Below are 23928 nucleotides of genomic sequence, written 5' to 3' on the forward strand. Positions count from 1 at the left end.
GTGCTTTCAGCTTCCATTTAACACCATGCTTGATCGTATACATATTAAGTCATACCACAACCATCTATGAGTCTTGGAGTGTTTCCACACATGAGACTTGAAGTTGCTCTTGCTTCAATTATTTTATAATTTGAATGTAAATCTTACATTGGCTGGAACGCTCATGTGCATAACAAATGCCTTTACTCTGTTCCACATGATCAACGATCAGATGCAAATGGAAATAGAACAAGAGAGGCTCTGAAGGTGATTTAATGCCTTGTGTGTGAAAATACCATTAGATGCTGGTTCTAAATGCATTACTTGGAAGTGGGGCTTACTATACATATGCAGCAGAATAGCATGGCAGAGTGGACTGTACCACTTCTCCCTGGAAGTAGAAAACTAGCAAAGCAAAGAACAGGCTGGGCTGGAGTCTTTCTCACTGAATATGCTAGGCTTAAAAACACACACAAAAACATTGCAGGACACAGTATATATGGCAATCCTCACTAGCAGTCTAAAGTAGTGCAATCCATGGGCTGTATCCTATACTACTGCTGCTGCAGTCCCGCTCATTCCATTGCAGCAGCAGGACCCGCCACCGCTCATGCAATGGGGAATCACCGCTTTGTAACAGAACCCTGGATATGAGTGGAAACATGTGTTTCCTGATTGGGACAGGTCAGTAGATTTCTCTTCTGCAAGCTCCGCTGATCTGCCTCTTTCCAGAAATGAATGCTTCCACAAGTTCCCAGTTCCTTTATGAAACGTTAGCTGCCCATTGCGCTAGTGGTAGGTGCTACTGGTGCATGGGCAGTGCAGGATGCTGCCCTATGCTAAAAAAGGTGTCCCCAACCAGTCGTGTCCGACTCTAGGGTGCGGTGCTCATCCCCGTTTCTAAGCCGAAGAGCCAGCGCTTCCGTGGTCATGTGGCCGGCATGACTGAACACCGAGGTGCACGGAACGCTGTTACCTTTCCCGCCGAGGCGGTACCTATTTATCTACTTGCAATTTCTTGCTTTCGAACAGCTAGGTTGGCAGGAGCTGGGAATGAAGACGGGAGCTCACTCCGCCACGCGGCACTCGGGTCTCGAACTGCTGACCTGCCGACCTTCCAGTCTGCAGTTCAGCGTCTTAACCACTAAGCCACCGCGGCCCTTTTACCTTTACCACCCCAATATTCTACCACCTCATTCTACTACATATGTAGTCCAGACATATATGTAAGGCAGTCCTAACTTCAGCAGGAACAGACATGATCCAGCTAAATTGAGCAGTTTTAAAGGTCCCATTGATTCCAGTGGGAGAGTTTTAGGCTTATGATGAACTTTCCCATCAAAATAATAATAAAAAAAGCACTGGTTTGTGCCCACTGCGTGACACCAAACACATACTTAAAATTAAACACACTGCTGAATCATGGCCTAAGAATGAACATGCCTTTGTACACCCCTGTACACCTTCCACGGTAGTATTTGTTAAGGATTTCTCCCTAGTTCACTCTATTATTCCTTCCTGGTATGTTATTCTCTGCTAAACAAGATTGTACAAGTTATTATGAACACCACCCTTTTAATGAAAATCGGAGAGTGAAATGTTGGCTCCAGAACTGCATGGCGAAATATCGACGTGGGGAAATATTTGGGGGAAGACTAAGGGTAGGGCAGGGAGAATCCCGATCCAGGCAGGCAACACCAGCAATAAGATCTGGCGGCGGGGGGTGGTAGTGGTGTCTTTACTGAAGCCTGCAATTCTCACATCCCACACTATTCTCATATCAATACACATGAATGTTTCCTAGGGTGGCCACATGCTTTCTTTTACAGAGGACAGTCCTCTGAAGGGTTGCCAGATTACTGCACTCTATGCCTGGGCGCTCAGGACTTTGGGGAGCTGCTGCCCAAGTTTCAGCCAATTCCTCCACAGGAAGGCAGGCTCCAGCATCCAGCTCTCCCTTGCACCACTCCAGGGAGAACAGGGTTCCCACAGAGGGTATGGGAAACTGAGGAGCTTTGGCTACATGCGGCTGTTAATCCACTGTATCTACTTTCTATATCGATGCACAATTGAGATACAAGTGCAACACGAAGAGCATTTCCTTTCCTGCTTTTCTGCTACATAACCTCTAGGTGGCACTGTGGTATAGTGGAAGAGTGCAATTATACAAGTGGAAAAAGCATTTTCTTTTGCTTTCACAAATAATACCACATGTTCCCTGTTCTAAAAAAATTAGCCAAAAGTGAGCTTTAGACACAGAAGGAGGGTTACATCATTGTCTAAAGAATCTGCAAACAACTGTGAGTAGAGAATGACAAGCGCACAATAAATGCCTCCTGTAGAAAAGCTCTCAGTTTCTCCTCAGTTTAAGCTCAGCCAGTTTAGCACTGGTCTGGCGGTTTTGGTCTGTGCCTGGCCATGGGCATCGGTCCTTCTCAAGTCTTATTTTACAAAGACACATTTTTGCTGTTGCTGCCTGGGATCAGTTTCAGTGCACCCCGATGCTTCAGTCTTCAGGAAAGGGCTTCTGCCCAGGGGAAAGTATCTTGAAACTCCCTGCCTATCTTCAGAGGGATTTCTACAAATTCAGCCTGCAACCCCTGTTCTATTGTATGTATGTGCTGATTGGCTCTTTCTTTTTAACTGAATTTGGTCGGAGCCTCGGCCATTTCTGAAGATCCTGTTTTCCTTTGAACTTGTTCCCCTTATTTCTTCTTCCAGGCCATGCCACCAAGACAAATTCTCCTAGAGAAGTTGTTTTCCTATGCAACGTGGTTTGAGCCCCTTCTGCACAATACTTTTCTAGAAGAGGGAACAAGAGGAAGTGCACAAAGCACCAGAAAGAAAAGTGACTGAGCTTTGGATAGCCCTCCCCACTGCTTCTTCCTACGGTGAGTGCGCTTGGGAAGAGAACCTGATCGCATTGCTGTGCAGCAGGACAAATCCTCCTTTAGCTCCTTCCTCCTCTCTGCCACCTTATACCCCCCCCCAACCCTTTCTTTTTCCTTCCCAAGAGCGTTAGGGACTCTCTCAGGGCTTCTCAACATTATGGAAAAATTCTGCAGCCTTACCAGGGCTTTCTGCTTCCGTTTCCAAGGCGCGATTAGGATGGGCTCCTTTAGACGATGAACACGTGACATGGAACTGAAAACACCCTTTCTCAGCAGCCTTACCAGGGCTTTCTCTAGTTTCAATGAAACAGTGCCATCTAGTGGCTGACTTATAGCACTACAGCAGCATTACACACTGGTGATATCCTGCGTTTTTCTAAAATTCCAAATTATCTCCGATCTTTTTGAAAGCGGGATAAATGGTGAAAAGTGCGGGAGATGTCCTGGAGGTTGATGACGTCATGTAAAGGACCTGCAAAGTTCCGTGAGTGGCCAATCACAAGCGTGGAATAAATTGCTCATGCAGAGATGCCTTCAATCTCCCTATCTCCTCCTGGAAACCTCTCACCCCAACAAACCCTTCCTCCTGAACAGTCAGTCCATTTCAGTGGCTCACCTGCTTTGAGAGCTCAGCTAATTTCCCCAAGAAATAACAGTTCTCATGAAGGTGTTAGGGTTCATTGTACTCGAATTTGAATTGCAATTGTTCTACCAAGTGAATTTCCCCAAATCTAGACGTACATTTTAAATTTGTTTGTAATCAATACATGTGCATTCTCTGAAGTGTGTGTGTGTTTTGTTTGAGGTTGCCTCCTTTGCCACAGATGTCTTTTTACCAATGCAGGAAGGTTCCCCCCCTTTTTTTTTAGTGAATGCGTGTCTTGTAGAATGGGCACAAGTTTGTACATGTATCTAAGAGGAGCACACATGGTAACAGATGGTTATATGGCCGGTGAAAGTAGCCTAAGGATGCAATCTTATATTCAGGTGGCCGTGTGCCCTACTTTACAGAGAATAGTCCTCTATTTCAAGGCATGCTCTATTTGAAGGCTGCCCAGTCCAAGTCAACGAGCACAGGGACCTTGAAGTTGGTCATCCGCAGTTACCACCTGGACAGTTAACACTTTTAATCTTTGTAAACTACCCAGAAAGCTTTAGCTATTGGGCAGTATAGAAATGTAATAAGTGAATGATAGCAGAATGAGAAGGCGGGCACACAGGTCACATGGTCACAGTCTTCTCCATTACGGTGAGATATATTGCATTTATATTTAAGTTATAGTAATTCTTTCTAAATTTCCATTATACTTATTGATCAGCATATGCATACTTCATGCAACTTGATATCTTCTCTTTTTTTATTATGCTTGACCTATTTTTTAGAGGCCACCCTAAACTTACTTGCGGGTGAGCTCTACTGAACTCAGTGACCTACTGCTGTGTTTCATCTGATCTGGTTGCAAGAGATGTTTACAGCAGACTTAGAGCATCTCTACACCAGCCTAAAATCCCACATTTACAATGGGGCTTTCAGCTTCTGTTTTAAATGCAGGATCACAATGGACTCCCTTTACATATGCTTCCTTCCTCCCCCCCCCCCCTTTCCCCTCATTCTCACCCTTATCTGAGTCTTCCATATGTTTCATTGATCCAGCTCCTCTTCTTGCGGCTTTTCCTTTTTCACGGAAGGTACTCAAGCAGAACTCAAGCAGGGTAATTTGATAGCTCAGTATCTCTGATCTATTTAAAAACGGAATAAAGGTCATTTAGTGCAGGAGACGCCTTGGAGGTTCATGACATCATCTAAAGGGCCCGCAAACTTCCACGAGTGAGCAATCTGAATAGCAGGATAAATGCTCCATGTGAAGAAGCCCTTAGTATACAACAGAGGATGTCTTCGTTTTTCTCTTCTCTCCCCCCCCCACTTTGCTTTCTGGTGTTCCATAGTGGGGTCTTTCTGATGAAAGGCCAACTAGACTTGGACAAATCTTGGCCTTTTTGTTATTGTTATTGTTGTTAATAAAATGGCTCTAAGCCATGGGGCCACTCCTATCATCTCTTTCAACACCTCTGCCAATGGCACTAATTTGGCTGAACGATGCCACCCATCCTCGGCAGCTGGTGACTAAAGTTGTGTCTCCCAAACTAACCTGTGATTCAAGTTCCTCTGCTCATTTTACTCCCCACTGCGACAAAATAAATAGCTCTTGGAAAGAGGCCCCACAGAGCAGAGCAGGAAATTAACCCATTTCCCTTCTGTTTTGGAACAAGGAAGTGGGGCTGGAGTTGGGCCATTGCTCAGCCTTCCCCAACCTGGCGCCTTCCAGATGTCTTGGACTACAGCTCCCATCATCCCTGGCCACGCTGGCTAGTAATTATGAGATTTGCGGTCCAACACATCTGGAGGGCACCAGGTTGGGGAAGGGTTTATTGCAAGCTTTAGTTGGTTGTAAGGAGAAGTCCCAATGCTATCCAATAGTATTACTACAGTGTATCATTTTAGAATGCAAGATGTTGCGGCACGTATTACAGCATTTGTTGTGTTCTACCCTCACAACGGTTCTGTGAGGTAGCAGGACAATACAGAGTACGTTCTATGGGAGTTGGAGCCCTAGGAACAGTCTCACTGACATCTCATGGAAGTTTATCAGACCACCTGACTACTGCTTTAGAGAAGACTGCAATCTTCAACATACTGGGAAGTAAGGGTGGATTTATATTGGGAAGTAAGGCTGGAGATGAAGTGGTAGAATGAACTGTGCCACTTCAGGCTGCTGGTGTGGTGGGCAATACCAATTTCGAATGCTCCCCATGTCAAACTCCCCTTTGTCTGCAGTGCTGGTTTGGTATTTGCTGGAAGCTTTATTTTTTTTTTAGATGGGGGGGCATTCATAATTGTTACCCCCACTTGCCATCTGAGGGGATGCAGTTCCTTCTGCCACCACATTCTTCCGCATGAGTAGACTAAGACTGAGCCCTATGGCATTCAGTCAGAGGTGGCTCTACATTTGGGGCCAATGGGGCAGTGACCCCCCCACGCCCACTCACTTGTGGCAGAGAGATCCCCCCACAATGAGGTACATTTACTCCAATGCTCGGTGTGCAGCTGCCGAGGGCCACACACGATCTTCTCCTCTGGCAATTTCAGTTGAGTTTTGAGCATTTGCCATGCCTTGCCTTCCACCCTAGCGAGCATCAGCCACCACTGAATTCAGGGCAACATACCTCCAAGTAAACCTGCTCAGGACTAGACTGTAAGTATTCCGAGGATCGCTGCCAGAGAATGACATCCGTCCATGCTGAAGGCTCCCTTTCTTTATTCTCTCATGGCTTTGGCTCTCATGCTTTCATCCCATATATCTATTTATGTATTTATTTCTTTTCAGTATTTATATACCACCTGCCATTTCCAGGTGGTCTACAAGACATAAGAATAACAAGTGTAACATTTCCCAATACAATATACAAATATAATAAAATCCAAGATTCTCCAGCATCTACAATGCTGAAGAACAACTTAGGATGCCATCCTGTGCATGTTTAGAGAAGAAGCCCCAGCTAGCCATGCTGGGAGTTGCAGGAACTTTTCCTGTCTAAACATGGATAGGATTCCGTCTTCAAAAGTTACAAGCCCCCAAATGCCAAGGTCTTCAGCATGCAACAGAACTGTATCCTTGTCAGCTCATGTCTCGTATCTGAAGGAAAGCTATTCCAGAGCCTGGCCTCTGCTGCAGAGAAATCTCTCCTCCTGGTCATTGCTGGGTGAGCATCTGCACGATGTGGTCTCTGAAGATGTCCGCAGTGTTTGGGCAGGTCCATATGGGAGCGGGCGATCTCTCCACCATTTGCAAGTGGTCGACTGTAACCAGGCCGGTATGTATTGCAGATGCACTTGTGCAGAGTGCAGGACGCATGTGTAAGGGCAGAGGGAGGGGAGATAATAGCGAAGATGTTTTTGCCTTCCCCAACCCGGAGGCCTCCAAATGTGGTGGGCCACAATCCCCATCATCCCCAGCCAGCATGCTGGCTGAGACTGTTTAGAGTTGCCCTCAGATGCATCTGGAGGGTGCCAGATTGTTGTTGGCTGCTCAGTTTGAAGGCAACGCAGACGTGAAGCAAAGGCCTAGCCGGAGTTGCAAGTCTCCACTTTAAGCTGAGCGACCAAAACTTCTCTTCGGAGGTACACCCCGCTGGGATAGTGATGTCCTTGCATTGGAAGCAAGTTCTTCTCCTAGTTCCTCTTAACTCTTTAGCTGGCTTACCAAAAGTGATCTTGTGGTGAACCATCTGGATGCCCTCCCTGGCGCCTTACTTTCTCTTCTTTGGGAACTCGCAGACAAAGTACATTGTAAGGTTGCACTCTGTATCATTCCATTTCCCAGTGCTGAGCATTTCCACACAGTCTTCATGCCCTGAGGGGTCCTGCGGCTCTCCTTCCTTCCAGTTGCTGTAGTCCTGCAATGGCGTATGGTCGGCGTACACGAACTGGCCCTCCTTCTCCATGTCGCTTAACCCAATAAAAACTCGGTAGAGGCCACTCTGGGAGACGTAGTCAGAGATCACTGCATTGGCAGCCTCATCCTTGGGCATTGCAAGGATCCCGTCTCGAATCCTACAGTCAGTGAGGGCATCCTTGTAGCTCTTTTCTTCCTGCACAATGTAATAGTATTTCTCTTCTGTTTCCCTGATTCCTGCTAATACTTGGCAAAGAGAGAGAGAGAAAGCCCTTTTAAAAATAGCCCTTTCAGGATGTCCACTATACTCTCCTTAATTCAAGAAACATGCTCATGAGAAACATGAAAGACCACTGGATATTAATTAATTAATTAATTAATTGATGTATTTATATAGCTGCCCCATAACAAACGTTCTGTGGGACTCTCACAAACAAATACAGGAAAAATGATTAAAAGTAAAAATAGAATACAATAAAATTAGAATTTTAAACTGAGAGGCCCAGGCTTAAACAAGCTATTTAAAAGAGCCGAGTGAATAAAAGGTCTTCACATGGTGCTGGAAAAGAATGTAAGAACAGACCTGCTAGATCAGACCAAGGTCCATCTAGTCCAGCATTCTGTTCATACTGTGGCCAACCAGTTGCCCACGGGAAACCCACAAGAGCACCCTCCCACCCATGTTCCCCAGCAACTGGTGTACATGGGCATACTGCCACTGATACTGGAGGTAGCACATAGCCATCAGGACTAGTAGCCATTGATAGCCCTCTCCTCCAGGAATTTGTCTAACCCTGTTTTAAGGTCATCCAAATTGGTGGCCATCACTATGTCTTGTGGTAGCGAATTCCATAGTTTAACAATGCGCTGTGTGGAGCAGGGCTTCATTTTATCTGTCCTTAATCTCCCACCAATCAGCTTCATAGGATGACCCCAGGTTCTAGTATCACGAGGGAAAAAAATGTCTCCCTATCCACATTCTCCACACCATGCATAATTTTGTACACCTCTATCATGTCTCCCTTTACTCACCTTTTTCCCAACAAGCTAAACTATCCCAGCTGTTGTAATCTTCGCTCACAGGGGAGTTGCTCCAGCCTCTTGATCATTTTAGTTGCCCTTTTCTGCATAAAGATGTTGCCAGGTGAGCCTTTCAGGGAAGGCTGTTTTATAATCGGGTTGCCACTATCCAAAAGGGCTTCTGGTGGTTACTTGGATCACTTAATTAGCTGAGGGTACTTGGAGCAGGGCCTCTAAAGAAGATCTTAAGGTATGAGTAGATACACATGGAAGAAGGTGGTCTTTCAGGTAACCTGGTCCCAAGACATTTAGGGCTTTAAATATTAGAACCTGCCTGGAAACAGACCATGAACCACCACAGCACAAGCACAATGTGGTCAAAATCCCCAGTCCCAGTTAATAAACATGTGTCCCTATACTAGACCAACTGCTGTTTGTGAACCATTGGAGGCAGCCCCATGTACATGCAACATTGTAATAGTTTCAATGGTAGGGTACTTGAGCATGGGTAGGTGTGGTCAGTCACAGATTACAATGCCCTATATGTTGGCAATTTTTGCTGGTGTCCTCTTGACCCCTGAATTCATGGAATAGAATAGTATAGTAGGGTTGGAAGGGGCCTACAAGGCCATCGAGTCCAACCCCCGTAAAATTAGCATTTCTAATATCTGGGCATTGTTAAACTATGGAATTCGCTACCACAAGACATAGTGATGGCCACCAATTTGGATGACCTTAAAACAGGGTTAGACAAATTCCTGGAGGGGAGGGCTATCAATGGCTACTAGTAGAATTCTGCTACATCGTGGCTGGAAACCCCCTCACAAGCCTTGAATAGAATATTTTTCTTCTTTTGTCTGCAAAGAAAGAGAACCTTGAACTTCCGAAGCATCTTTTTCCACAATGAACCATTCTTACAGTGAGGGAGTTCTTTGTAATAGTTTAACCCATATTAGCTACCTCTAGGTAGCTGACACCCAATCCTTCTTATCCTCAAGAGTGAACAATGATTGCTCTTCTTCTTTCTGACGTCCCTTTATGGCAATTAATTTTGTATCCTGGTGCAGACATCCGAGTACAAAACGTGGATGTATTGTGTCAGTCATGCATCATGAATGTGCGTGTATACAAATTTCAGTTTTCCCCTTTAAAATAAAGAAGATCAGCAAATAAAGGAGGATCGGGGCCCTGTTCACATGCACTTGCTCAGATATCTGTACCAGCGTGCAACCTGTAACATGTTGCTCTCAGATATTCGAACACCAATAGCCTATCCATTCTCATTTTCTTTTCTCTTACCTTAGATATATTCAGCTTACAATGGCCATGTATGCATCACCAAAAAAGAGGAAATGCATAACAAAAAAGAGGACAAAAGATGATACAGAAGTGCATAAAATTTGCATATGCTAATATATACGTATAAATGCAAATTTAGAGATAATTACTGTGACTTAAATAGAAATACAATCAGTAGAGGCGGGTGGCTCCAAGTTCAGTGGGGCAGTGATTCCATTCTGGGTTTCAGTCAGAACCAGCCAGAACTCTAAAGGAGCTATCCAAGATGCTGAATCCAGGATTCAGCACCTTGGATAGCTCCTTTAGAGTTCTGGCTGGTTCTGACTGAAACCCAGAATGGAATCACAGCCCCAGCGAAATCACAGCCTCCAGCCTCCGCTGAATACAATAGTTCACTAGAGTAGGGAAGACTGAGGTCCGGTGACTTGTGTGCCTTACTCAGTCTTCTGCCCAGGTGCTAAGTGTGGATGGGCAACTTCAAGGCCCCTGCTGCTCTCCCTTCTTATGGTTCTTTATTTTGAACTGGGCAGCCCTTCCAATAGAGGACTGTCCTCTATAAAGTAGGACAAATGGCCATCCTAATTCAGCTCCTTGAACTTTTCCTCATACAATTCCCTTTCCCCTTCCATTTAGCACCCTCACCATTGTCTTAGGAACCTTTCTTCCCAACTTGTCAGCTTGCATTTTTGAATGGTAGTGTGGCATCCAAAACTGAACACATTACTCCGTAAGAGACCCTACCAGTCCTCTGAGGGGAATGGCGCCATTGCTTCCCAGATATTAGAAATGCTAATTTCCCCCAAACTAGGTCTGCTGCCTGCTGCTCCATTTGTATTGCCTGTTGGGACAGAAGCTAAACACAGAAGCACGAAGAAACAAATGACCATTTTAGAATGTTGGATATGAAACGTACCATTTTTTACAAACTGAATGGAACTCTTGAGTCGAGCGATGTTAATATCCAGTTGTCCGACAACTTTGCGATATTTTCCACAGTCACAGACGGCACCTAGCTCAATATAGGTATATCAGCAACATAGGCTATCAAGGTGGGTAGGCACAAATAGCCATTCAAAATACATTCATTCATTCGTAAAAGTCAAGAAGGACCCATCAGTAGAGTCACATGTGGTCAAATGCTTAACACAATTCATGGAATCATAGCTACCTTTTGCAGCATACAACGCTAAAGTAATTAAACCAGGAAACCATGGTTCACTATTACATCCGAACCAGGCAGTACCGGATCCAGCTTTTTGAAGGCCCATGGGCAAGACAGCCTTCAAGGACCCCTCCCTCAGTGAGTCTACCCTCTCACTGCCATTGGCACCAGCTCCTATTGCGCCTCCTCTTCCTCATCATCTCTACCACTTCTTTGACAGGCAGAGAGCCAGTGAGCAAGTAAATAATGGCATCTCCTGCTCCTCCTCCTCACCACCACCATTGTCTGGGCCGAAGCAAGAGGCAGGTGAACAAGCAGGTTGCCATGGTGAAGAGGAGGAGCAACTCCAGGAGGAGAAACTCCTTGTCCGTGGGCCCCTGTTGGGGTGTGGGCCCTCAGCAGGTGCCCAAACATGCCTACCCTTGACGCCTAGAACCAGGCCCTAGACTTGAAAAACATCAGCATTTTAGGGATGTCAACATTTGTCTGGCTCCAGCAGTGGCCCAGTGGGATTTGCCAATGCTCACTGTTTTGTCATAAGCATGTTTATGTCTGCTGTGACCTTTGCATTGTGTTAGTGTGTGCTGTGTTTAGAGGTTTTACAGTCATTTTAGGGTGCAGTCCTATGGCTGCTAGACAGTGTCTAGACAGCCATAGGATTTTCTGTTTTCCAGGAACCGAGCCCAGAGCCGGCACTCTGAGGTCGGTTCTCAGAAAACCAACTCCCCTCCTGCTCCCCCGCTGCCTCATAGCAGGCGTGGTTCATCCCTGGTTCTGTGCTTGGAAGAGCAGTGTGGAGCGGCCAAAAAGGGGGCATTCCTGGGGGCGGGGAGGGGAGGGGGTTGCGGAAGCACCATTATGATGCTTCCTATGTGCCGTCCAGCCTCCCCTGCCCACTCTGAGGTGTCCCAGCTAGACAGCCGAAATCGGCCATCTAGCTGCAAATGCAACGTGGCCGGAGTGCAGAGGCGAAGATCCCCTCCACGCTCCACCCGCCCTGCATTGGCTAGTCAGTCACCTCCGAGTTTGGAGGGTGCCAACTATCCCCATAGGATTGCACCCTTACAGTGCATTTCATACAAGCTGTCTCAAACCATTGTGGGAGTAGGCAGGATAAAAATAACTTCTTTTCTTGTGGACTGGGAGAATAGGCAAGCTGGTATGGAGGAAAATGTAGGAAGTTTCTTTGCTTATTCACAAGCTGCAATTCTGTCCCAAAATCTGCTTGCCAATGCTGCCCTGTTGGCTGGGGCGAGTGGAGGTAAAAGGGGAGACAGGAATTTTTACAGGACAATATTTGTCCACTGTTACTCTCTTTATGCTAGAGTTTTAGATACTGAAGGCCTTTTGCTAGCAAGACTGTCTTGTGTCTGTTTTTTTCTATCGAATGTCTGCTGTGCTGCAGTTTGGGCCTACTGGTATACTATCATTACAAATATACACAGCTCATCATGGCCATGTATAGGGATTTCTGTGTGTTGCAGATTCTGAGCATTGATTTGCTGGACCAATTTACTGTGCACATATTTGAGCTGGGCTGACAAGAGCTTCCTGCAACTTTGTGAACTGGCCTTGAGTTCTCCTTAGGTCAGGTAAAAATTAGAAAACAAGAACACCTGCAACCTATGTTTCTGATCACTTTCTAATTCTCAGCCATGGAAAGGAAAACGGATTGAACCAACTTCCCCCAAACTGGTCCCCTTTAAATGTGTCAGATTACAACTCCCATCATTCCCATTGAGCATGGCCTATGGCTGTTCTGGTTGGGGATCATGGGATTGTAGTCCAACATATTTGGAGGGTACCATCTTGGGAAAGGATGAAGTCGAGTTACATTATGCGAGAGCTTTTCCTCCTCCCTTTCCCTTGGAACTACTGCCTCAACAGCACAGTGGTCTGAGGCCATCTCTGATCCAACAGAGAGCAATTGTTAGGAAATATAAAGGAAAGCAAACATTGTACCTGCTTTGCCCTTTCCTCCAGATACACCAGATAAACCCTTCAATCCTTTGTCACCTGAATAAAGGAGAAAATAGACATGTTCCTACATCAGGAGGCCCACACACAGGTAAACATAGTTGCTTTATTGAGTAACACTAACTGAGCGGATTTTGAGAGATGGACAGGGCTGCACGAGCAGATGTGCCAAATTAAACACTGCAACCCTACGAACACTTACACGGGGGTAAGTTGCAATGAACACAGTGGGACTTATTTCTGAGTAAACGTGCATAGGGCTGCTCTGTCAAGCTTTTCTTTTGGCAAACACATACTGCAAGCTTTAATAGCTGACCCATTAAAGGTCTGTGGCTGGATGGAGCCTGGGCCCCATCTACACCAGGCTTTTACTCTGGGGTGAGTGCGAGTCGAGGTCCCTCATGATAGATGACGTAGTCACAACTTTGCAGCCATCCATGGTTTTCGCCCGGAAAAAGCGGAGTTCCAAGGAGTCATTTTACTGTGATTTTGGGGGTTTGCTGCGGGTTCCCTCATGGTTGCGGGCCATCTGTTCCTTCCCCGAACTGACTTCGCATCTTACACTGGGTGTGTTTTAGGCGTGAGTAGTGCCTGCGTCACTCTGTGATGCCCCTTTGCTCCCGCATCCCTTTGCAGCTGCGCAGTTACAGAGGCACAGAGGGGCGTTTTCATATTTACTCACACTTATGCACATTTTTGCAGCTTTGTATCTTCACAACGGTTGCTTTTGGACTCAGTACCCAAGGGCTGGGAAGGGTCTTGGGGGAGGAACAGCATAACTCCGGACACCATTTTGGAGCGCTGGCTAGGCACATAGCGCTCATGCTTGTGAGTGCGAACCATTGCGAGACTCTCAGGCTGGGGGGAACTGACAAACTGATGGTGTGGAAATGGAGCACAAAACACCCAATTTTTACTTAAAAAAGGTCAGAAGGACACAGCAGAGCCCCTCGAATATAAAACAGCCACTGAAGTGTTGCAACCCACACCCCTGGGACTGCACAGCTGTGCATTTCAGTATAATGACAAAAAAGAGGGCACGGCGAGTCTCTTAGGGAAGCAAGTAATACATCCCAAGTGTATCGCAGGGCATGGTGATTCGAAGCCGCACAGCTGCGCAGTTGCAACGGGGTGAGGGGTCACAGCGGTGCCATATAGATGGGGCCCTGGTACTCCCTTCCTGCTTGGATGAGCAGCAAACACTAGAGACAGAGAATAGTTTATAGGAGAGTTGATGGTAGTATCAGAGAATCACAATTGCCTCCAATTGCTTTGTCTCTTGCTATACTTTCTGGCCAAACAGCTTTTGTGGGTTTTGAAAACAGTAAAGGGCCAAACATCATTATAAACCACATCTGCGGTATTACTTCAAAAAAAAGTAATAATGTTTCAGTCCCCCCAGGACACTCTCTGCTGACCTGAAAGTTGCCATTCTCCATTTAAAGGATTTCAAAGGAAGTGAATTTGCTGAACCAGAATTTTCAGCAAGCTTGATTCTTTTCATAAAGGATTAAATCAAGTCCTAGATTTTATCTCCCACTACAGGTGTTCAATTAGCATAGCAAAGCTAGGGAGTTTGTGTTATTATCAATGACTGCTGTTGTGAATGGTCATAGAAATGTCTCTAGAACTCCCTACCACTACAAACTAGGCAGGCACCAAAATCCTTCTGAAGTTTCAGCACCTACTAAAAACATCCCTTTTCCAACAGGCATTCCTCAGTAGCTAATCTTGTCCTCTAGAAATTTATTTAATATAAAAAGGTCTTGTGAAACTCACAATAAAAAATGGATAGAAAAGAAACTGATTCATAAATATTGTTAAATAAATATATAAGTTCATATCTTTTATATTTCATAGCCTTTTGTTGTTGTTGTTGTTCAGTCATTCAGTTGTGTCCGACTCCTCGTGACCCCATGGACCATAGCACGCCAGGCCTTCCTGTCCTGCGCTCTCTCCCGGAGTGTGCTCAAGTTCATATTCATTGCATCGGTGTTCATAGCCTTTAGGCTGCATTTTTTCTTCACCGTAAACACATAATGATGAATATAAGTTCATATCTTTTATATTTCATAGCCTTTAGGCTGCATTTTTTCTTCACCGTAAACACGTAATGATGAAGTGGGCTCTAATCCACCAAAGAATCTATTAGTTTTTAAGAACTTTGGCAGCGTGTGTGTGTGTGTCTTTATCAAGGAAAGTTTGCCTTCTATTACGTTCTGGATATTTTAAAATAACGTATAGTTCCTAAACAAATTTGAAATCAGTTGGTGAAACTCCTTACTATAAGTATGGAATATGGAACTGGGAAATCTCAACTTTCATTAGCCCTTATGGTTGTGAAGATATTTTTGCAAACTTGTAAACAATGCCTGGTTTATCTCAGGGCTTGCCTTCTGCTAGCCAGGGGTAGGAGGCATAAGATCTAATTTAAATCATAGTATGTTTTTGCTTTGGAAAGAAAAGCCATCTGTTTAATTTAGGAAGCATAAATAGCAGCTGTTTTGTGTTTTGTTCTGTGCCTTACAACACTTTCAAAAGGCTTGACCAAAGATTAAAAGAAATCTTACCCTTTCTGCCAATCGGTCCAATTTTACCCATCATTCCCTGGTCACCATTATCGCCAACTGCTCCTTTGTCTCCTGGAAAGGAAACAGTGAAGAAGAGTGCCTGTTTTATTCAGTCTCTCAGAACATAATTTTGGTATATCTTTAAGCAGGGCTGTCCCAAGACATTTTTCTGTCTGAGGTGAAGGACAAGATGGCACCCCCACCCCCAATCGTGTACAAAAGTCAGCTGGACTTAGGGATGTCAGAGAATTCCTCCACAGATCTTAGTGAGGCTGAATGCCTGCATTTGGCCCCCCCGAAATCCATGGCGGAACGAAGGCCCCCGCCCCACCACCCCGTGAAAGGCGCGTGAAATAGGGATGGACGAAAGTCCCTTACCTGTTCCCGCAGCTTGCTTTGCGGTGGGGGGGAGGCGCTCCGTTTCTCCCCCCAAAATTCTTGGCGGGTGGGGAGGCACCCCGTCCCTCCCCGCCGAAATTCTGGCCGGGGGGGAGGTGCCCCATCCCTCCTCGCTGAAATTCTGGCCGGGGGGGAGCGCCCCGTCTCCCCGGCCGCGAATCTCGTCTCCTGCCGGGACGCAAACGGCGGCGGCTGTAGCCGCTGCCGTTTGCGTCCCTGCAGTCAGCCGTGATAGGCTACATAAATCCTTACGTAGCCTATCACGGCTGACTTTGGAAAAAAAAAAGCGCGTATGCAAATGGCGGCGCCCATGGGTGCCGCCATTTGCGTTCCTTATTTGGGCACGGGTAGTCTATGTAAATATTTACGTAGACTACGGCAAAAATAAGGGCAACGCTATTTGCGTTGCCCTTATTTTCACCGTAGTCTACGTAAATATTTACGTAGACTACCCATGCCCAAATAAGGAACACAAATGGCGGCGCCCATGGGCGCCGCCATTTGCGTATGCGCTTTTTCTTCCCCCCCCCCAAAGTCAGCCGTGATAGGCTACGTAAGGATTTACGTAGCCTATCACGGTGTTTTTTTAAAATCTAGCTGTGATAGGCTACGTAAATCTTTACGTAGCCTATCATGCTTGTTGTTGTTGGTTTTTTTTTACTCTTGGAAATGGCGGTGGCAGCAGCCGGTCGGAAGACCGGCCCCCGCACCGCTGCTGCACCGCCGCCGGGAGCCGCCGCCGCGAGGGACATTCTCATGAGGTAAGTCCCATCCCGGGGGGGTGGCGGGGGGTGGCGGACCGTTTCTCTACCAATTTCGGGGGGCTGAATGTGTTGGCATTCGGCCTCCCGGAGATTTGTGGAGAAATTCTCCGACATCCCTAGCGTGAAATGGAGCACTTACCTGGTGCCGTTCGCGCTGTTTTGCGAATGGTGGCCGCGTCTGCAGCCGCCATTCACTTCCCCATTTTTGCTGTGATAGGCTACGTAAATATTTACGTAGCCTATCACGGCAAAAAAAGGGAATGCAAATGGTGGCCGCCGTAGTCACCACCATTTGTGTCTGCAGACTCCGCATACCTGCGAATGCACCCGACTGGCAGCTCCACGGAGTTGCCACAGAACAGAGCCAGCCGGGTTAGGATTTCGGGGGGAGGTGCGGAGGGCCTCCCCTGCAACTGCAAATCACTCCCTTCGAAAAGGTAAGTGACTTTTGCACATCCCTACCTGGCATGTGAAATGAGCGCAATTGTACGGTAGTTTGAACACTCTTTGGCATTGCCCTTCTTTGGAATTGGAATGTAAACTGACCTTCTCCAGTCTTGTGGCCACTGTTGAGTGTTCCAAATTTGTTGGCATATTGAGTGCAGCACTTTAACAGCATCATCTTTTAGGATTTTAAATAGCTCAGCTGGAATACTGTCATCTCCGCTAGCTTTGTTGTTAGTAATGCTTCCTAAGGCCCACTTGACTCCACTCTCTAGGATGTCTGGCTCAAGTTCAGTGACTGCACTATCATGGCTATCAGGGACATTAAGATCTTTCCTGTAAAGTTCTTCTGTGTATTCTTTCCACCTCTTCTTAATCTCATCTGCTTCTGTTAGGTCCCTGCCTTCTTGGTCCTTTATCATGCCCGTCTTTGCACAAAACGTTCCCTTGAGATCTCCGATTTTCTTGAAGAGATCTCTAGTCTTTCCCATTCTGTTGTTTTCCTCAATTTCTTTGCATTGTTCATTTAAGAAGGCCTTCTTGTCTCTCCTTGCTATTCTCTGGAACTCTGCATTCAGTTGGATATATCTTACCCTTTCTCCCTTGCTTTTCGCTTCCCTTCTTTCGTGAGCTACTTGTAAAGCCTCATCAGACGGCCACTTTGCTTTCTTGCATTTCTTTTTCTTTGGGATGGATTGAGTTGCGGCCGCCTGAACAATGCTACGGATCTCCGTCCATAGTTCCTCAGGCACTCTGTCTATCAGGTCTAATCCCTGAAATCTATTCCTTACTTCCACTGTATATTCATTAGGGATATGATTTAGGTCATATCTCAATGGTTTAGTGGTTTTCCCCACGTTCTTCAATTTAAGCCAAAATTTTGCAACAAGAAGCTCATGATCTGAGCCACAGTCAGCTCCAGATCTTGTTTTGACTGACTGTATAGAGCTTCTCCATCTTTGGCTGCAAAGGACATAATCAATCTGATTTCGATATTGACCATCTGGTGATGTCCATGTGTAGAGTCACCTCTTGTGCTGTTGGAAAAGAATGTTTGCTCTGATCAGCGTGTTCTCTTGGCAAAACTCTATTAGCCTTTGTCCTGCTTCATTTTGTACACCAAGGCCATGCTTGCCTGTTATCCCAGTGATTTCTTGACTTCCTGCTTTAGCATTCCAATCCCCTATGATGAAGAGGACATCTTCGTCTGGTGTTAGTTCTAGAAGGTGTTGTAGGTCTTCATAGAACCCATCAACCTCAGCTTCTTCGGCCTCAGTGGTTGGGGCATAGACTTGAATTACTGTGATGTTGAATGGGTTGCCTTGGATTCGTACTGAGATCATTCTATCGTTTTTGAGATTGTACCACAGTACTGCTTTTCCGACCCTTTCGTTGACTATGAGTGCTACTCCATTTCTTCTAAGGGATTCTTGCCCACAGTAGTAGATATGATGGTCACCTGAATTAAATTCGCCCATGCTTGTCCATTTTAGTTTGCTGATTCCCAAGATGTCGATGTTCAATCTTGCCATCTCATGTTTGACCACCTCCAGCTTACCTTGATTCATTGATCTGACATTCCAGGTTCCTAAACAATATTGTTCTTTACAGCATCGGATTTTCTTTTCACCACCAGACACATCCACAGCTGAGTGTCCTTTCAGCTTTGGTCCAGCCGCTTCACTCTTTCTGGCGCTACTTGGAAATACCCTCTGCTCTTCCCCAGTAGTATATTGGACACCTTCTGACCTGAGGGGCTCATCTTCCGGCATCATCTCTTTTAGCCTTGTGATACGTTCCATGGGGTTTTCTTGGCAAGAATACTGGAGTGGGTTGCCATTTCCTTCTCCAGTGGACCACATTTTGTCAGAACTCTCCACCATGACCTGTCCGTCTTGGGTGGCCCTGCACGGCATAGCTTATGGCTTCACTGAGTTACGCAAGCCCCTTCGCCACAACAAGGCAGTGATCCATGAAGGGGGGAGACATGGTAGAGGTCTACAAAATTATGCATGGTGTGGAGAATGTGGATAGGGAGACATTTTTCTCCCTCTCTCAAAATACTAGAACCCAGAGTCATCCCATGAAGCTGTTTGGTGGGAGATTCAGGAAAGATAAAAGGAAGTACTTCTTCACACAGCACATAGTTAAACTATGGTTTGGCTACCTCAAGACGTACTGATGGCCACCAATATGGATGGATTTCAAAGGGGCTTAGAAAAATTCTTGGAGGAGAAGTCTATCAATGGCTCCCTGTTCTGATGACTATGTGCTACCTCCAGTACCAGAGGCAGTATGCCAATGTACAGCTGGGGAACATGGGTGGGAGGGTGCTGTTGCACTCCTGTCCTGCTTGTGGGTTCCCCGTGGGCAGCTGGTTGGCCACAGTGTCAACAGAATGCTGGATTTTATGGACCCTTGGTCTGATCCAGCAGGGCTCTTCTTACTTTCTTATGTTCAAATCAGATTATTTGTCCATCTAGTCCAATGTTGTCCATTTTGACAGGGTTTCAGGTAGAGGTTCCCTGCCCCAACATCTGCTACCTAATCCTGCTTTAACTGGAGACAGCAGAGATTGAACCTAGGGCTGTCTGCATGCAAAGCATGTGCTATAACATTAGGGGTGTACGAAAACCTGCTTACCTGGCTCCGCTGGATTCCGCAGGTGGGGGGAGGCATTCCGTTCCTCCCCCCGGAATCCTCAATGGGGGGGAGGCGATCCGTTCCTCCCCCCCGGAACCCTGCCCGGCTGGCTCCGCTCCGCAGCCAGGCCGCAGAGCCTCCAGCTGGGCCAACCCGCAGCGGGGCCTCCAGCCGCTGCCGGGCTGCTGTGGACGCAAATGGTGTCCTGTGTAGGGGATGCCATTTGCATTCCCGTTGTAGCCGTGATAGGCTACGTAAATATTTACGTAGCCTATCACGGTGAAAAAGGGAACGCAAATGGCGGCCGCCGTAGCCGCTGCCATTTGCGTTCCCTTTTTTTTTGCCGTGATAGGCTACGTAAATATTTACGTAGCCTATCACAGCCTCTGCAGGGATGCAAATGGCATCCCTGCATTAGCCGTGATAGGCTACGTAAGTATTTACGTAGCCTATCACGGCCATTCGAAAGACGCGAATGGTGGCTGCAGATGCGGCCGCCATTCGAGGAGCACTGGAACGGCCGACAAAGGTAGGCTCTGATCCGGGCCCATTTCGTGGGGCGGGGGGGCAGGGGGCTTTGTTCCACGGATTTTGGGGGGCCAAATGTGCTGACATTTGGCCTCACCGAGATCCGTGGCGGAATTCTCCGCCATGCCTAGTAACACTGCGCGATGGGCTCTCACCCTTATTGGGGACAAGGAAAAAGAAAGATGCCATGCATAATCAATCAAGGCAAGGAGAGCGATCACCTCTTCCTGTCTTTTTAAAATCCTCACATGATCTTCAGGAGCAGCCTGAAGCAGAACTCTCAGTAGGTTTGCTCAGACATACATCCCACTGATTTCAGTGGAACTTACTCCCTAGTAAGAGTCTTAAGATTGCAGCCACAGTTGCTACCTCCCCCCTGACCCCCTAGTTTTGAAACGACTATATAAAGTGAGCATATATAGTAAAATTTAGGTAAACATTGATGGAACTATATAAATAATAATTATGGTTGTGATGGTTGCACCTCTAATTCTCTAAACATGCTGTTGTGTTATGGAGAGACTTACTGTTACAGGTACAATCATCCTCATAATTATTATTTATATAGTCCCATGCATGTATATGGGTGTTTATACAGAAACATGTTGTTACCCTGCTGTGAAGGCTACGGTAACGGGGACAGGGACTGTGGGTTGGTCGGGAATGTGCTATGGAACTGATTAGGACAAATAACTGGCTATTGATGAATAGGGTTGCCACTGTCTATTCTGAGATGGCTGCTGTTCTTTTAATAGCACTGTGACAGGCAGAAATTCAAAGGCCAAGTGTTTCCCTAATACATTGATGGAGAAAGGCTTCCTCCGTGACATTTCTGACTGTCTTGCAGAGCACAGGAGCCCTCTAAGGGGAACAAAAGTGGTAACGCTCCCTGCCCCCTACTACCAGAGCAATCCAGTACCCCAGTGGCGAAGATGTGGCCATCCATATAGCTCAAGCTGTAAAATGTTCTTGCTTCCCACCATCCCCTTCCTAACATAGCGGTAGCTTTCACATATGCTTTGAGAGTCCAGTCCAACAGGCTGGATTCACTTCTGAAGAGGGACCCTCTTTGATTTGCTGCCACTGAAGGTACTGCTGCGACTGGTAGCAGATGGCTCCCCCTCCCCCACCCCCACCCCTGGTGTTGCAGCAGAAATGGCATGAACTTTCAAAGCTGATTGCCTAACTAAAACCTCCCAGTTGAGGTGCCTGGAGGCATCATATTTTTGTTATTATTTTTTATATGAAAAGCATCCTTTTATGATGATTCAGAGACCAGCGTGTGATTGAATTAATCCACAACTCCCTTTATGTTTTTCTCCCTAAGCCCTGATAACTAGCACAATTGCCTGTCACGATTGTTGGGCAGGCTGTGCTTGTGCTTTCATGCTTGTGAAAGGAGCACTTGCAAATGCAAAGATCTGGGCTGGTGGGGAGGGTTAAATGCATCTCTGAGTGCTCACACAGAGACATATTGCAGCCTCCTCTGGGATCCCTCTCAGTGAGGGAGAAACCATGCAGGGCATCTCTACATTAAAGAAAAAACCTGCAGTTCTACCAGGCTTTCTTTGGGCATCTCTACACCAGCCTAAAATCTTGCATTTAAAATGGGGCTTTCTGCTTCCGTTTTAAATGCAGGATGACGACAACTCCCTTTTTCACATGCCTCTTTCCCCCCACCCCTTTCCCCTTCCTCCCTGTATCTGAGTCTTTCGTTGTCTTTCATTGATCTTGCTCCTCCTCTTGCTGCTCTTTTCACAGAGAGAAACTGAACACAAGAGGGTAATTTGATAGCTCATTATCTGCGATCCATTTAAAAATGGAACAAAGGGCATTTAGTGCAGGAGATGCCTTGAATGATCACGGCGTCATGTAAAGAGCCCGCAAACTTCCATGCAGGAGCAATCTCAACTGCAGGCTAAAAGCTCAGTGTGAAGAAGACCTTTGTTGTGGAGTCCTTCCGCATTTACCAAGGGGTCCCAGATGGCAACCAACGACGATCACGTGATGACCGAAAGGGGAACTTTTCCATATTCAATGCTCCATAGTTCTCAATGAAACAGCGCCATCTAGTGGCTGTTTAGTAGCGCAACACCAAATTTACATACAGGGGAAAAACCCCAATACATTTAAATACTTCATTATCTCTGGATCTTTTTAATGTGGAATAACTGGGAAATACCGCTGGATGTGCCCTGGAGGTTGATGACATTGTGTAAAGGACCCTCAAACTTCCGAGAGCAGCCAAATCTCGAGCGCACGATAAATGCCTTGTGTAGAAATAGTCTGAGAGATGGAATGCGCCTTTTGTCTTTGCTGAAACAGTGTCCTTGGGAGAGCATTTGACTTTCCCCCCTTTGAGTAAATGGCAAGCAACACTTCCATGTGAGAAAGAAAGGTGTACAGAAAAATAAAAATGGTTTCATTCTCCCATTCCTTTCCTTATTAAAAAATGCATTCTTTCATTTACCCCTGCATTAAGATTGCATTTGTTTCATTGTTCATTCATTAGGCTCACATCCACTTTTTAAAGTCACATTTGTCGCTGTGTATTATTATTCCTTGCTTGCTTGCTAAAAAGCTCTTGTGCTTGGCTGCTGCAATGGGCGTCCTCTCGACAGATGGCCCCCGGAAGCTGCTTTGTTTTCCCAGCATGCCCTCGACACTGCATGATTCCGGGGAATTCTGGGGGTGGGGGTGGAATGGCAGTCAGCACAAAAAAGGCAGATGACAGGGATTCACAGGGAGGAAATGGGGTGAGAAGCTGCATCGACAGTCTGTCTTGCCGTATCACAAGGTTTAAAGGAATATGAGCGTTCTTCAGCTTTGGATCTGGCATCCCTAGCCAGGAAGACGAACGATGTGGGTGCAAGCCTTTACGTTACGCTGACATGCATTTAGGGCAACTCTGGGTGCAGCAACGAGCACACCGGGAAAGGCAGGAGTAAAGGAGGCCAAGATACACACAATGCCATGCAAAACCCAAACCCTGTGCTCACGGTGAACACTGCAAGTTGTCAGTGAAAAAATTAGGGCCGGCCCTACTGTTAGGCAGAGTGAGGCGGCCACCTCAGGCAGCAGATGCTGTGGGCGTGGGGAGCAGGAGCAAGGTACTGGAGGACAGAACTGTGTGTGCAGTGCAGCCTGTTCTATACCCCCCAAGTTAGCCTGTTGCCCTCCGGTGGGGTGGAGGGCATTGTCTCATTGCCAGGTGACCTGGGTGTCTGCTCATGCTGCCTTTACATTAAAGAAAAAAACCCGCAGTCCTCCCACTGTGGGGCCTTTCTCCGTGTACAGCAGCGACCACGGGATTGCTGAGAGGGGAAGCTTTTATATGTTCAAGGATTCCATAGAACTCGGTGAAACAGTGCCATCTAGTGGCTGTTTTGATAGCACAACATCCCGACTCAAATAGATAGCTCATTATTTCTGGATCTTTTTGAGATGGAATAACCAGAAAATACCTCTGGATGTGCCCCAGAGGTTCATGATGTCATCTAAAGGACCCGCAAGCTTCTGTGAGTGAGCAGTCTCAATAGCAGGATAAAAGCTCTGTGTGAAGAAGCCCTTTGTCTGCTGTCCAGATGCTAACCGGTCAACTGCCAGTCTGACTGGTTTCTGGAATGGGTGTGTGTCTGTATCATCTTGTCCACCTAGGCTGGCCATGTGTCCTTCTTTACAGAACTCTTTTTCAGCATCGGAGAAACCCAGGCCTGGGGTCCCAATCCAGCGGTCATAGGATCCTAATCCAGCCTTCCAGGGTTCCCCGGACGGCTACGCCCCAGGTCCCACCCCCTT

General features: G+C 46.6%; 1 protein-coding gene across 1 annotated transcript in view; it reads right to left on the reverse strand.

The window, feature by feature from the left end:
* Positions 1 to 6164: 6164 nt before the first annotated feature.
* The window catches only part of COLEC10 (collectin subfamily member 10), a 35336-nt gene continuing 17572 nt past the window's right edge, over positions 6165 to 23928 (reverse strand). The window contains exons 3-6 of the mRNA XM_084847980.1: positions 15353 to 15424; positions 12768 to 12821; positions 10557 to 10652; positions 6165 to 7570 (exon numbers count right to left, since the gene is read on the reverse strand). Coding sequence (XP_084704106.1) covers positions 7179 to 7570; positions 10557 to 10652; positions 12768 to 12821; positions 15353 to 15424 — 614 coding nt within the window. The 3' untranslated portion in view covers positions 6165 to 7178. The remainder of the gene's footprint in view (positions 7571 to 10556; positions 10653 to 12767; positions 12822 to 15352; positions 15425 to 23928) is intronic.

This window comes from Heloderma suspectum, chromosome 4, assembly GCF_057233095.1.
Source record: "Heloderma suspectum isolate Gila_16-S chromosome 4, 16-S_ref, whole genome shotgun sequence".
In the NCBI taxonomy this organism is placed as follows: Eukaryota; Metazoa; Chordata; class Lepidosauria; order Squamata; family Helodermatidae; genus Heloderma; species Heloderma suspectum.